This window comes from Physcomitrium patens, chromosome 3, assembly GCF_059467195.1.
Source record: "Physcomitrium patens ecotype Gransden chromosome 3, ASM5946719v1, whole genome shotgun sequence".
Lineage (NCBI taxonomy): Eukaryota > Viridiplantae > Streptophyta > Bryopsida > Funariales > Funariaceae > Physcomitrium > Physcomitrium patens.
In genome coordinates, this window is record NC_143412.1 from 3810055 (window position 1) to 3824394 (window position 14340).

Sequence of the window (14340 nt, forward strand, 5' to 3'; positions counted from 1 at the left end):
ATGTTTTTGCTACTTCCACCACAACATGATACCACAATTTTTGATACTCCCACCAAGACTCACTACCTACTCAATATATATATATATATATATATATATATTTTTTTTTTCTGTTTTTGATTTTAATCAATTTTTTTGTTGATATTTGTAATAAATAAATAAAAAATTGAAGTTTTTGCTGTAGCAAAAAATTGTGATGACATTAACAACACCCTTAATAAACCACAAAAATGAACAATTTTTTTTTTTTTTTTTTTATTGCAATACACAATTTATTTACAAGAAAAATCCAAATTGCTACATAAAAGTGGTGATGCACACCTACAAAAATAACTCTTTCTTTCACATCTTTCCAAAAAGAGTAAAAACCTTTCTTTTGTTTGTTTGTTTGTTTGTTTGTTTGTTTGTTTTTTTTTTTTCTCTTTTTCCTTTACATTCTTTTCTTATATTGGATTGTACCAATGCTCAAGCGAAATATACCGTCAAGTGCCTATAACATTTATACACTCATGACAACTACTAGATCTTGTCTCCCTTACAACCATAAAGTCTTCATTGTCAAAGGCTTACAGTTAAGCATCAAGCAGACAAACAAATAGTCTGCTCTGAATTAAACAACCTTGGGTCAATATGTCCTTTCAATCTGCATTTTTGATTTTCATTTGAGTGACGAAGCGCACCGCTCAGCATCAATCTCTACAGAAACTGCCTTGTTCCAACTATCAGTTCGCTAACAATAGGGGCTTCTGACTGTTCGCTAACAATAGGAGCCTGCTCAATAGAAGCTTCTGACTGTAGCTCACTGTTGAAAACTCTCAGGTTTGTACTAGATGAACATATCAAAATCGCTCACCCTGTTATAAGAGATCTGAAGTATGGCTGCTATCAACCTGCACAATACTGTCTGTACTGGAAAGCCATCCTGGTGAAGTGATGGGTCAAGGTTTTGAAGAGAGCAAGAGAATGAGTAGATAATCACGCACTACCCATAGAGAAAAGAAAACAAAAAGCAGAACTTTATCTAGTAAAGCATTGAGACAGATGCATCAAGCGAGTTCACAGAAATTCAATGTTGGACCCCAGATCTCGAATGAGAAGGTCGTATTAATGTCACAAACAATTGGTGTACTAATTTCAAAATCACCTATTCACGTGATTTAACAAGATTGATGAGGTTAGTGTATGCACCATCCGTCCTAGCCATCAACTGTTTATGCGTTCCTTTCTCCACTATCTGTCCATCCCGTACCACAGCTATAGTATCGGCATTCCTCACTGTGGACAACCTGTACACACAGCAAGGCAGTAATTGGTATTCAATCTACCCAAGACATCAAATTCATACCTAACCTTATCTTGAAACACATTGAAAGAGCCACGTTCTACATATGGAAGATTTTTTCGTTCGTGTGATTTGCAACGATATGATAGTGCTATTCTGTAAATGATATTGAAAAGCCACACTTGAAGAGAATAGCGGAGGATGTGCAGTACCTGTGCGCAATGAGGACTGTAGTGCGGCCATGCATGAGCTTGTCCAGAGCCTCCTGAACAATCCCCTCTGAGTGTGAGTCCAATGCGCTCGTTGCCTCGTCCAGAAGCAAGATAGCCGGATCCTTGAGCACTGCCCGGGCAATCGCCACTCTCTGTTTCTGGCCACCTGACAGCTGCACACCCCTTTCCCCAACCTCTGTATTGTACCCCTCTGGTAAACAACAAATAAAATTGTGGGCATTAGCAGCCTGGGCTGCCTCCACAATCTCTGCGTCAGATGCACCGTCTCGGCCGTACAAAATGTTCTCGTGAATTGTTGTCGCAAACAACGCAGGTTCTTGTTGAACAAGTGCAATATGACGGCGCAGTGAGCGCAACCTAAGCTTCTTGATGTCATGCCCATCAATCTTCACCTTTCCTGATGTGGGATCATAGAATCTTGCAATAAGAGCAATGACTGAGCTCTTTCCTACATACAAATGAAAATCAATTATTATTAAATTTTTCCTTTGAGATGTTGCAAATTTACGTTCTTTCTAAAGTTAGTATTACTGAGAGACCACAAGCACAGAGGGAGTTATAACATGGAATATTGGCCACCTGCAATTCCGAGTTTAATGATCTATACATTTCTAAGATACGATGCCGATACTGGACTAGAAGGTAGCCAAATGCATCTATTTAAGTGGTATGAACTCCATCGCTGCACTTACAAACAAGGGGTATGACCTTCACACAATGACGTCGCTTGCGGTATGAATCAATAGGTGCGCTAGTGTATTACATGTTTCTTGCAAGTAGAAAACTATGCTGACTAGCTAGATCAATAAGTACCTGGAGAAGCAGTTGGATAGCAGGGAGTGAAGGCAGAGACAGAAACCTGAGCCACTGGCACCGACCAATGCAAGACTCCTCCCAGCATGAACCTTCAGGCTGAAATCTTTGAATATGATTGTGTCAGATCTGGAGGGGTACGTGAAGTGGACATGCTTTAAGCTAATGTCACCTCGCACCTCCAGCACATCTTCAGCAGTTGAATTTTCAGGGTCGATTTCAGTCTCTCGGTCCAGAATACAAAAAATAGATTTCAAAGCCTGTAATCCGTCGGAGTAGCTCTTGATTAGGATGTATTTCAAACGTGATATACCAGAATTTTTTCATACTCTGTAGTGATACTGTGTGACGTGGAATAGTTGAAAACCAAAATGTCAGCCAGTTCTTCTAGAAAAGATGACTGATCATTGAAATTTAAGTAAGAAGGGATACGTGGAGTGTGAAGCATATAAAGTACACCAATCAGCACCAGCAGTATCAGGACAACAACCTGGTGAGAGAGGGATTTTCACAGCTTAAGTTGTTGATCAATACCTGGGATCCTTTCAATATATCCGGAGCCATTGTGAGAGATTCGGCGAGCATGACTGCAGTGACGACCAGCACGATAAAAGTTCGGATAATGTTGGAAAAATCATTAAATCCCCCATGGGTAACCAATGTCGAGGAGTACCACATGGCCAATCCGTAGGAGCTGAAAACGAAGAATTGCGACAGCCCATAACCTATTCCAGCAACCTGTCCACGAACAAATGCGCGGCGCTTAGGTAAAGCGAGCTCACGGATGAAGAGGTCCAAGACTTTATCTTCTGCACAGAAGGCTGCCACAGTGCGGATGTTGCTCACTGCTTCTGTAGCCACCATACTAGCCCTTGCGTATGCCTTAGCTACGTCCCCCCCAAAACCTTTCAGAAAATGATGCTGCATTCACCATCAACTTTCCTCTTGCCGTTAGCTGAATAATGCCTGCTAATACCTCTCTTTCATATGTTTTATTAGTTTTTTGATTGCACGTGGCGAAATACCACTACTCAAAAGAATGTCAGAGCTTCTCTTAAATTCTTGAAGCTCTGGAATGAAAAATGTTTATGATAAAAAAAAAAAAAAAAAAGGCACGACTACTAAACATTCGAAAAGTTCACATGCCCAAAAATTCTGTCCAAAATATATTTAATGTTATAAACAAACACAGCTTTGTGGAAAAATATCCAAGTCTCATATAATCTTCGGATCAGAAATTAAACTAGTTCTCCAAAGTTGGACAACAACATTGGAGAGAGCCCGACATTTGGAGGTCATGTGTGTAATCTTATGAACCCTCACTAGTGCATCTGAGTCAGACATCTGGTGAGTCAAGCGATGATGGAGGAAAAACACTTGCCATGTCCAGGTAACATTATTCACAAGAGTAAGAACGCCCTGCATAGAACCAGTCGTTCTAATCCTAAAAATAACAATCATAAGATATTCATGATCCTAAAAGTGGAAAATTAATTTACAGGTCTAAGAAATACTTTTGTCACCAGAACAGGACAGCGACACATTACCTCACCGATAAAAGCACCAACCATGAATGGATAAGTCGCCAACACCACGAAAGCAACTTTCCAGTCCAAGTAGAATGCAATACCAAAGGCCAGCAACATGAGTGCCAGTGTCATTAGGATCACAGAGGCACGATCACCAACGAAGGCTCTCACAAGTGTTGCATCCATTGAAAGTCGGGATGCCACCAAACTGCTATTGTTCTCGTCTTGATCAAACCAGCCCACCTCTTGCCGAAGAATTGCTGTCAATCCCAGACCCTGCAACTGGTATTAGGGGATCTAACAAACCTCAAAAATGATGCTTCGGGAACTCACGGATTTATATCATGATTTGATTACTGACATGATGGCAAACTGGACTAATCCATTCCCAACAAATTTATGATGCCATCTATCCCTGACTGCATTTGAGACACTAGACAAGCAGCTTTCTAACGAGAGGAAGCAAGCAAAGTAAAAGAAACAGCGTAGGACAACACGAGAGAAGCTTACATGTAAGCATCTTTTCACGGACACGAATTGTTAGACGCTCCCCCATTACCTCGAAAAAGTAATTCTGCATTACAAATGCAAGTACCGTGACAGGAATAGCTCCAGTGAACAACAAGCATATCTTACGGACCTGATGCTTGATATACCAGTCATCGAAAGTGTAAAACGACACCAAGATGTCACTCATACCAAGGGCAGCAAGGGGGGTTTTCCAGCCTGCCAATGATGCACCAATTGATCCCAGGATTGCATAAGGCCATTCAGGGGCGTTAAGCATTAATAAGCGTCTGAAGGATGGTTCACAAGAAATCAGCACAGTTTTCGGGGTGGATCCTGAGGTTGAGGCTGCAGATATATCAGAATCTGAAGTGTCGTGATGTGGTCTTGCGCTGTGCCGTTCGTTTAACTGTTCAATTAAAGATGATAATCTTGACGGCCTGCATCATAAATATGCTCGTCATCATCAGTACATAGGGTGGTAGTCACCCATGGTCAGTCATCCTTAATTACACATGCATGGAGTTCAAACTAGAGTCCATGCATATGTAATCAAGGATGATTAATGTGTTGACAAGATCTTTTCATTCCTCCCGACAAGACAATTTCAACTTTGGACCAAAACCAGCCTAAAAACTCCCATAATAATCCTCCATACTTTGTTAGGAACCATCCAAATTTGCGAACTGCATTGGCATGAATCACAAGCACTTAGGAATGAAGGACAGTGAGAAACCGATAAGAGCCCAGAATCAGGCATACTTGGAGTTGTGCATTGTCAGGGTGGGGCTGCAATCAGAAGACTTGCTTTCCCTAACGTTCGGCAAAATCGACCCAGGCAGATGCATATCCTGAGGATGCCTGCACATAGATCCTCTCAAGAACCGATTCAGCCAATCGCAACGAAAGGGTAACCTACTAACCACTCTTGTAAAAGAGATGAAACAAAAGATAAGAGGTGTATGCATTGTACATAGCAAACATCCAGCAGATAAAAGGGGCATTACATAAAATGCAGAGCACACATACGTGAAAAGAGGTTCTGGCGACAAACTCACTTCATACAGATCCCCTCTCTCGCTGCCAGGACTGCAACAATAGTTCAATAATTCAAAATTAAAGAATATAGATGTGGTTATTTATCATTATCCTAGTTCTCAAAATTCGCACATTCCTACATTCCTGCGGGTGCACCTGTCGTATAATGCAGATGGAAGTTCAAGTCAACAAACTCTGCGGCTGTACAGACGCAACTTCGTGAACGATGAACAGTCAGGGAATCTCCAACATTTGAGCCTTCTAAGTTGGAAATCCCTCACGGTGACAGCCTCAAACATCAAAACGAGTTGAACACATCTGCCTAAGGGCAAGAACGTCCAGAGATCATATATCACACCTCAGTTACTGGATGCGAATTATGTACCTAGAATGTCTAGTTGTGATGCCTGGAGTACCGCTTCGGATACAATTGTCAAACCATGGAGACTTTTCCCTAACAGTCTCCTTGAAAGGGTCCGTCTGTTGCAATCGCACTAATTTCGCATAAGCCCCTTCGTTCCCCTCACCTTTGGAAAGGGTATTATAATTCATGCACATCAGGAATTTACCGTCAATTAATAGCTGCAGGCTGTAAATTGTTTGAAAAAAGTTTGAAAAGAGGATATCACAAGCGGAAGTACACAGAGATAGATAGCAAATAAGAAAGACAACGTAAGACTTCTCTAATTTTCAGAAGAAAGTAATGATCGCTAACATACGTAACTCTTGCTTTATGCTGTCGGAATGGATCTCCGCTTAAAAGGTGAAATTAAGAATCTTTCTGAGACGATGTACATGTGAAGAGAGACTAATACCAAGGAGCTCATTGTGGGTTCCTGATTCCACCACCCTTCCATTCTGCACCACAAAGATGGCGTTGGCGTTGCGAATAGTCGAAAGACGATGGGCGATTACCACAGTCGTTCGGCCGATCATTAACCTATCCAACGCTTCCTGCACCAGCTGCTCCGAACCCGCATCCAAGGCACTGGTGGCTTCGTCCAGGAGAAGAATGGTTGGATTCTTCAACATGGCCCTGGCAATTGCAACTCTCTGCTTCTGACCCCCAGAGAGCTGCACCCCTCTCTCCCCCACTTGCGTATCGTACCTTTGCGGTAATTTGTCGATGAAGGAATGTGCGTTGGAAGCTTTTGCCATAGCTGTCACTTCTGCTGCCGACGCTCCTTCTTTGCCGTACAGGATGTTTTCTAGTATGCTCGTCGCAAATAAAACCGGCTCCTGATTTACCAACCCGATCTTCCCTCGCAGCCAGCTAAGCCGCAAAGTTTTGATGTCGTGACCGTCGACAAGAACCTCACCTACGCACAGTACGAGGCCATTTAATGAGGACTTAGATCAACAGTTGTTTCAAATAATCTACATCATTTTCCTCTCATTAAACTCGAATAGGTACTCAATAGCCTAGTTCCCAGTGGGAAACACACAAGTCTTAGACATGTCTTATCAGGGTTGATGTACCTGCGGTGGGATCATAAAATCGTTCAATCAAAGAGATGATGGTCGATTTCCCCGACCCACTATTACCAACAATGGCAACTGTCGTGCCTGCTGGAATGGTAATATTAAATTTGTCAAAAATCTTCACATTGGGACGAGACGGGTAGCTGAAGCTTATATCTCGAAGCTCAATGTGACCTGCTAATTGAGGTAGGATTTTTCCGTCTGTACTACGTCTACAATCTCGCAGCCGCTTCCTCTCAATGACTTGCATAACATTGAACCCGGCAGCTGTTCCCTTGGCAAAGATGTGTATATTTGGAGCTATCTGGCCAAGTGAACTGCAAGTTCAACATCGAGAAGTTGAATTACGGTTCATAATCATGTTTAAAATTATTTAAAATGATAGTGTATACATAGTGGAATTCTAGTGCAGTCCAGAGGAGTTGGATGTATTCCTACAGGCCACTGATAACAGCGTTGATGATAGTGGTAAAGGCTTGCCCACCATTCGCGCTCTTACGCAACACCAACAGACTGGCATACCAAAATAATAAACCCCACACAGCAATGAGGAGACCATGAGTTAAGCCAACGCTTAAACCCTTAGCAATCCCTGCTCGCTTGGCCATATCTAGTGTTCTGTGGAGAGCTTTGCTGTAAGCTTTTTGCGTTTTCACCTCACCCACAAACGAGTACACTGTCCGCACTTGAGCGATCGCCTGTCCAATCCACATGCCACATCCACGTTCTAGGTATGATAATGATGGGATTGATGTTGTAACCAACATCTCAGTGTTGAACCACATATTCGAAAGGAATTGTAAAGAATAATTGTACACTTGGCAAGTGAACATGCCCTTCCGATAACTGGTAAAAGACTGCCTCGCTATGTATTTCTGGTCACAATCTTAAATAATCTCTCTCCTACCTTCAACAGTGTTTTGAAATATATTTCGAGGGATCGAGACTATGAAGGAAGTGACATGAAATTCTAGCGATATGTGTCAGGAAGTAGCTGAAAGCTCTCAAGTTTATAAAATCTAAAGCAACACTCTCACAGTAAAATGCAGTTGGCTTCAGTTAGTATTGGAAATAACAGTACCTCTTCTGCTATGCTACCAGCTTTGGAATAAGCTTCCTGGCTCCACTTGGTTTGGCCGACTCGTATGGCTAAGTATGCCCCTCCCGCTGCAGCAAGCAAAGGCAGCACTGACAGTGTCACGGCTGTCAGCTGCCAGACGGTTCCGAAACTCACACAGATTCCAGACACAAAAACGGCAGCATAGTGCAAAAAGTTCCCTGCCTGCACAAAGCTTATCCCAATCTCATTCTACGGGTACAGCATGATATAACCACAAAAAATTCCAAAGTAAAGCAAGACTTTCTTAACTTAAGGGTAGATTTATAATCGATTCCTCCGAATCATCTTTTATACACAAATGAATGTTATTGTGGTGAGGAAATTACTTTGTCGCCAATAGCCTCTTGAACTAGCAGGGTGTCACTTGAAATTCGACTAACGAGCTCAGAAGTGCAAGAATCCGTGTCAAAGAAGCCAACTTCCTGTATGCACAAGTCCGTAAGATCATACTCCACCCAGTCAGTACCTACACCTTCTAGTCATGTTGGTATTACATGGCAAAACTCAATCGCAATCATACATGCCTAGATATGGCAACGATCTTCATAACAAGAAACCGCCACGACATACATCAACAATTTGGATGGAGCTATGCAATATGAAAAGGTGACTTCAAAAAGGTTTAGATGTCAGTGAACCCCTTGACGTGTCCGGGACTTATGTATGAACAGCATAAGCAAAGACTTGCAGAAAGCCCTAATGAAGGTCTTCTTTCAGTTCTTATGTTCATACCTCAGATAGAATTGCGTGCAAGTATTTTGTCCGTATACGAGCCGACTGACGCTCACCAGTAATCATCCAACACGAAACCTCTGCACACCATGAGACAAACTACTGAGGGTGCTGCTCTTCGATTGTTTCATTGCAATTAAATTTCCAATTCTACTCTACCTAGGTAGCGATCCTTAAAGCATATGAATGAGTATCGGTGCTTGTTCATCTTGTCAGACATAACTTGAATACAACGACTAGCTGTACTGAGAGTATGGTGCCCCAACAGTTAACTACTAATGGATCTAAGACGAGTTGGATATGACGGATTGTTCACCTAACCATGCTGTTACCAAGCAATGGATTCCCAAGTAAAAAAAGTTCATAGAATACTGCACATGCCACGGTACGTGCATGGTAAGACAGGGCATGATTATCGCAATCAGAGAGTTTAGGGTCCTCACTATAAGCAACGACATCCTCAAGTTTGATGAAAGAGGAATTCATTGTGGTTTTTAAGAATGCTAACAGAGAGCCACTATAGACACAAAGCAAATGAGACAAGGGCATTTAGGTTCAGATAAGGAACCCGAGAAACTTCTGCAGTCTGCTTCATGGGATCACCCATGGAATGACCCAGGTCATTGATGAGCCTGGAGAAGTAAATGAAGAAAACGGGGACAGCCGCCCCGTGAAGAACTGCCGCGGTTCCTCCAACCACCATTAGAACGTAGTCTACCTTATCTGCAAACGAGAACAGCTTGTGATAGGCTACTCTCTGTACTTTCCCCTTTATATTTCTGATTTTCGTCTGTTTAGAACTATTCTTTGGTGTAATCGGCCTCGACTGTTGCTTCGGAGATGGTGTTCGCAGAGATTGAAGACCCATGGCTTCGTAATCACAATTTTCTGCACTCATGTCCAAGAATGGACTTGTCAGATTATAGTCCTCAAGGATTGCTTGGCATTCGTCACTCAGACTTGAATTCTCTGATAAATGTAATATCAAATGTCTGATAATTTATGCATCAAGATCCTCTGAGCATTGGATAGCAAAGCGAGAACAGAACTCGCGAAGTGTCTAAAATTAGGTTTAGCTACTCACCAAGATCAAAGTAGGGTGAGTGTAAACTTGCAGAGAGTTGCGGTGAGTGAGTATAAGATGATGGCCGTAAACCTTGGGTTTTGGTTAATTCCAGAGGACTGGTTGCGAAGAGGACGTGCAAAGTAAAGAGTAGTTTAGAAAGCCTCACTTCTGCTGGGAGCGCTGAGACTCTCGGATTTTTCTATCATCGATTTCCTCTTTTCCTTCACACGATTTTCCAGTTCGACAGAGTCTAACTCTGGCAGCTTCATCGTTTTTGATCACCACAATTTTGTACCTGAAATCAGACATGGGACCAATCCATAACTCCTGTGACACACTCTTGTTCCCCACCTAAACAGTTCGGAACAAAACTGAAAAACACTTTTTACTCGCAAGCATATTTTCCAATTAGGTTACCATGCACACTTCTGCTAGAATTAGGTATCCCATGAGCCTGGGTGCAGACCATAATTTGAAGTTCTACTCCTAGTTGACTGAAAATTGAACAAGTATACAAATTCAAGTTACATATCCAAGTGCACGCATCTCTTACCAGAACCAGAATGAATCATCAACCAGCTGATCCAAAACAGTCCGACACTTATGCCATCACCCATTCACCCGCAATTGAGACATGGCTCCCGAATCCCGTCAACCCACACCACAAACCACGAGTCCACAACCCCTAGACAATCCTTTCACAACCTTCCGTGTCTCCACGTTTCGCAACCACATGCACATCCATACTGCTTAAAAGCTGATATACCAAGCGCAACAAGATGGGCACAAGCAGAATCGACCCACGTCTGTTGAACACGAGTTTCTGCACCAGCAGTGCAGAGTAACATACATGCAGCAGCTCCGTTGCGTCAAGAGCTGCAGCAGAAATCGAGATGGAATCAGCCTTAAATCAAACGGGTGACGATGAAAGTAACGCTCAAAACCTGAATTTGAGGAGCTGGGCAATTCGAAATCGAAGTACGAGATGGTGTGGGAAGGGCATAGTGGGTTGGGAGTTCGTTACTTTGCAAAGGGGCGTGGAGATCGCGGCAGTTGCATGGATCCATATCATTCTACAGGGCATCCCCCTGATCATCAGGCAGTGGCCTCGCCAATCGTTCCACAAAGCATTTGCCGCTGCGTTCCCGCATCGTTCCCAAAATGGGAACATCGTCTCTCTCCATGTGGAAAAGCCTTCGCGGAGCTCTTGACTAAACCCTAAACCCTCCGGTAAGTCCTCGACACCCTCCTCGTGTGCACCCTGGTGATTTCTTCTACCTGCCGCACTCAGTTCGGTGCTCATTTGCGGTTTCTTGCATCCTCTTGGTTGATTCCCCGTGCCCAGGTTCGCCGAATTTGTGCAATGTGATGGTAAAGCTCTGAGAGATCGAAGGATTTTAGGGTTTCTCGTGTGTGGAAGCTCTTGGGTTTGCAGGGTTTGGTGTTGGGGGGTAGATTTTTAATTAACTTGAGCTGTGACGTTTATTCTGACTGTTCCTTTTCTCTTCTTGGTGGCTTGCGCAGATTGAAGCTAGGTGTGGTTTGCGAGCCTGGTCTAGTGTTGCGGTCTGGGATTGTTATGGGAGTCACTTTCTGGTGAGAGAGGTTGGCATTTGACAGCATGGCCACGAGTTGTTGGATGTAAACTTTAGCAGTGCTGCTGTGGGGGATTTATTTACGATGGCTATGGCGGCAGCGCGTTTGCTCTCTCGTAGGGTTTGTAGAAGTGTTCTCCCCTCTTTCTCAAACTCTGGCATCTCTCTGGCATCTTCCCCTGTTGTGTCGCCCACCGATGAAACGCTGGTGTCGTCAAGATACCTTTCCATTTCTCCTGTTGCAAATAAGGGTTTTCAGTGTGGGAAAGAGGATGTGAGGCTGCGGAGCCTGACACAGTTGGTGCCATTTGGTCGGGTTTTCAGCACTGATGCAACCGAAGGGTTCTCAAGTGAGAAGATAGATGATTTGTCACAGACGATTGTGGAAGCCCCAAAGGCACCAACTGTGGCTCCACCCAGACCCTTTAAACTGAATAATGAGCAGCGGAAACTGGCAGAAGTGATCGGCTACAAAGTTGTTGATCGCTACACCGAAGATAATTTTGGGAAAAACAAAAAGCCGAAGGCATTTGCAGTCGTTCAAGTATGTTTCCCTCACTCCATTTATGAAGACAAAGCCTGAGTTGAATCTATGATTGTTGTCTGTAATAATTTATATGTTCAAATATCCAGATTATTTGGAGAGTTTTGGGAAAGATTTCATGCTTTCTACACTCTAAGCATGCAGATCTTTGAAAGTTAGAGTTACTGAACAGTACACCTCCTGAGTTGTAGACATTACGATTATTGGCTTAACAACTTCGAAATATGTCCTGTTATTTTTTCAGCCCTCCTAGGCTCCAGTGTAGGCTAAGGCATGGTTTTATGGATACATCTTTATGAATGGTGTTATGCTGTTAAGATATTGTAGCAATGGGGTTCTACATTGATGCAACATCTAGGAACTAAGGTTCAATTCCGCAAGTTTCGCGGCTCTTGCGTAGCTGGATGATGTAGTTATCACTAGTGCAATGCATTCTCCATTCTGATGTTTGTGCTGTATAGGTTGGTAGCCATCAGTTCAAGGTATCTCCAAATGATCTCATTTACACTGAGAAACTTAAGTACTGTGACATCAATGACAAGGTATGTATATCATCGTAGTGATAATTATTCCATTTTACATTTTTATGTATTTATTCATTTTCCAACCGTTAATGAAATTATTTTATCATAAATGCTGGGCTTGATCCAATTCGGTCTTTCTGCAGTTGATGCTGAATAAGGTCCTTCTGCTCGGATCAAAAGACCAGACCATCGTTGGTCGACCTACTGTACCCGACGCTGCAGTCTTTGCTGTTGTTGAAGAACATGTAAGGAAGAACTCGTAATCTTTATGTTCAAAGTCTTAGAACTCATTTTCTGGATAACTGCATTACTCTGGTATGGATTTTAATTTTAAGTAGAGAGACTGTTGATATGTGGCATGTGCACATGGCTTGATGCAGGCGTTGGATGAGAAGGTGATCATTTTCAAGAAAAAGAGACGAAAGAACTATCGAAGGACTACTGGTCATCGCCAAGTGGGGACTGAACCTTATCGGTGTTTGCTTGTCTTAGATGTGTGTAGTGGCTTGCTGGGTATACCAAAACGCTACTTCTTACGATTTTGTACGCCAAAAGATCAAACGGTAAGTGGTTTTTTTTTCACTGGGGGCTTCTGTGCAAATTTTTGCAGGAATTGACGCGACTTCGAATTTTGGAGGTCAAAGGCATCAACCTGGACGAGCCTTTCCCATCAGTATCTCAGAAACTTAAAGCCACTCCTTCGAAAAAGGTAAACCACACTAGCGCTGATACAAATCTAGGTGGTATTCCCACACCTGCTTTAGCTTGAAACACAATGCAGGGACGGTGAATTGCTGATCGAGCAAATCAATGCAACAACTATAATCTGTTTTAGGAATTGTGACCATTTTCTGTATTTTCGTTCTTCAAGTAATAATCACCATGAGGGGACATGAGTTTCTAGCCCTCGTGTGCTGATGATGCATCTTTCCCAGCTTTTGAGTTGAGGCGATCAATTGACTAATTTTCGTACACTAACATGTCCAACCTAGTTATATTTGGGGTCATTGAACAATGAGTCAACAGAATTGGTTAAATCGTCACAATTAGAGGAATATATCTTACACCGATCATCATGTCTCCTTGTGAGAAGACATCATCACCGTCCAGGCTTTACTTCATTTATTTTGCTGTTCAAAAGGTTCGATTTCCTTGTTCAAGCTATTGTCCAGGGGTGCAACACATTGCTATAGTTGCAGTTTCAGCTTTGAGGTAATCGATTGCTCTATCCGTTTATTTCAATCAGTTTCTAATACAACAGAGCCTTCGTATGCGAAAACCAAGCGAAATGTAGGTACCCAACACATCAGGAACATTGGGATTATCATGGGATTACTTTGTTTCTGTATTAATGTTGTTTTGATTCCAATCTTGCTAAAACTTTATTTCAGCCACAATGGTTTAATAATGTGTATATATATATAGACTTCATGTGTACATGTTATTTATTTATTTATTTATTTGTTTGTTTGTTTGTTGTTGTTGTTGTAGATATTACATATTATGTATATATAGATAGTGTTCCTTCCAATAATTAATCCTTCAAAAGCTAATAACTCCAATAATCAATCAAAATTTTAAGAACTATTTTCATTCTATGGTATATAATTAATAATCTTTAATTTCTAATAATTAATTGGTTTTCATTGCTTTTTATTAATTAAGAGGTAATTAATAGATGCCATGTGGTTGATGGGGCCACATAACTATACATGATTGGGTGGGTGAGTCAAGGCCATGTGGTTGCTAGGATAGAAATAAACAATAGATTGTAGGATCTTGGAAAGGTTGATTTCCATCTTACTTTTAATATGCAATTTTTGATAAATAATATTTTTTCTTGCAATTAATCATGTTAATTATTGGGGTAGGGAG

General features: G+C 42.1%; 3 protein-coding genes across 7 annotated transcripts; 2 read left to right on the forward strand and 1 right to left on the reverse strand.

Moving 5' to 3' along the window:
- Window positions 1-997: 997 nt before the first annotated feature.
- On the reverse strand, window positions 998-10829 carry LOC112280150 (ABC transporter B family member 10). 5 transcript variants are annotated; one of them, XR_016502004.1, is made up of 19 exons: window positions 10356-10493; window positions 9969-10097; window positions 9305-9624; window positions 9053-9107; window positions 8737-8816; window positions 8331-8426; window positions 7966-8166; window positions 7323-7582; window positions 6882-7201; window positions 6218-6721; window positions 5788-5929; window positions 5394-5453; window positions 5127-5225; window positions 4368-4804; window positions 3876-4117; window positions 2863-3249; window positions 2329-2588; window positions 1495-1963; window positions 998-1286 (listed from the first exon to the last, which is right to left on the reverse strand). XR_016502004.1 is itself a non-coding variant. In XM_024515266.3 (19 exons), exons 3-19 carry the CDS (start codon window positions 9602-9604, stop codon window positions 1145-1147), a joined length of 4008 nt encoding a protein of 1335 aa, XP_024371034.1. In that variant the 5' UTR covers window positions 9605-9624; window positions 9821-10097; window positions 10356-10829; the 3' UTR covers window positions 998-1144. The 5 variants fall into 5 exon arrangements, 4 of the variants coding, with proteins under 4 accessions (XP_024371034.1, XP_024371032.1, XP_024371036.1 ...); XM_024515266.3 differs by having other exon boundaries at window positions 2375-2588; window positions 9821-10097; window positions 10356-10829; XM_024515264.3 differs by having other exon boundaries at window positions 2375-2588.
- On the forward strand, window positions 10696-11466 carry LOC149989480 (uncharacterized). Its single transcript, XM_090248455.1, has 3 exons — window positions 10696-10901; window positions 11038-11173; window positions 11327-11466. Exons 1-3 carry the CDS (start codon window positions 10696-10698, stop codon window positions 11417-11419), a joined length of 435 nt encoding a protein of 144 aa, XP_090104581.1. The 3' UTR covers window positions 11420-11466.
- On the forward strand, window positions 11328-13399 carry LOC112280151 (large ribosomal subunit protein bL21m). Its single transcript, XM_024515271.3, has 5 exons — window positions 11328-11941; window positions 12403-12483; window positions 12609-12710; window positions 12846-12920; window positions 13076-13399. Exons 1-5 carry the CDS (start codon window positions 11483-11485, stop codon window positions 13232-13234), a joined length of 876 nt encoding a protein of 291 aa, XP_024371039.1. The 5' UTR covers window positions 11328-11482; the 3' UTR covers window positions 13235-13399.
- Window positions 13400-14340: the final 941 nt, after the last annotated feature.

Coding starts and splice junctions, on each gene's coding strand:
- LOC112280150 (XM_024515264.3), bottom strand. CDS start 10,071: ATGAAGCTGCCAGAGTTAGACTCTGTCGAACTGGAAAATCGTGTGAAG. Junction 7,583..7,965: donor CTGGTAGCATAGCAGAAGAG/GTACTGTTATTT, acceptor TGGATTGGACAG/GCGATCGCTCAAGTGCGGAC. Junction 4,805..5,126: donor CTGACAATGCACAACTCCAA/GTATGCCTGATT, acceptor TTTATGATGCAG/GCCGTCAAGATTATCATCTT.
- LOC149989480 (XM_090248455.1), top strand. CDS start 10,696: ATGGAATCAGCCTTAAATCAAACGGGTGACGATGAAAGTAACGCTCAA. Junction 10,902..11,037: donor GGCATCCCCCTGATCATCAG/GCAGTGGCCTCG, acceptor CCCTCCGGTAAG/TCCTCGACACCCTCCTCGTG. Junction 11,174..11,326: donor CGAATTTGTGCAATGTGATG/GTAAAGCTCTGA, acceptor TGGCTTGCGCAG/ATTGAAGCTAGGTGTGGTTT.
- LOC112280151 (XM_024515271.3), top strand. CDS start 11,483: ATGGCTATGGCGGCAGCGCGTTTGCTCTCTCGTAGGGTTTGTAGAAGT. Junction 12,484..12,608: donor ACTGTGACATCAATGACAAG/GTATGTATATCA, acceptor GTCTTTCTGCAG/TTGATGCTGAATAAGGTCCT. Junction 12,921..13,075: donor GGACTACTGGTCATCGCCAA/GTGGGGACTGAA, acceptor AAATTTTTGCAG/GAATTGACGCGACTTCGAAT.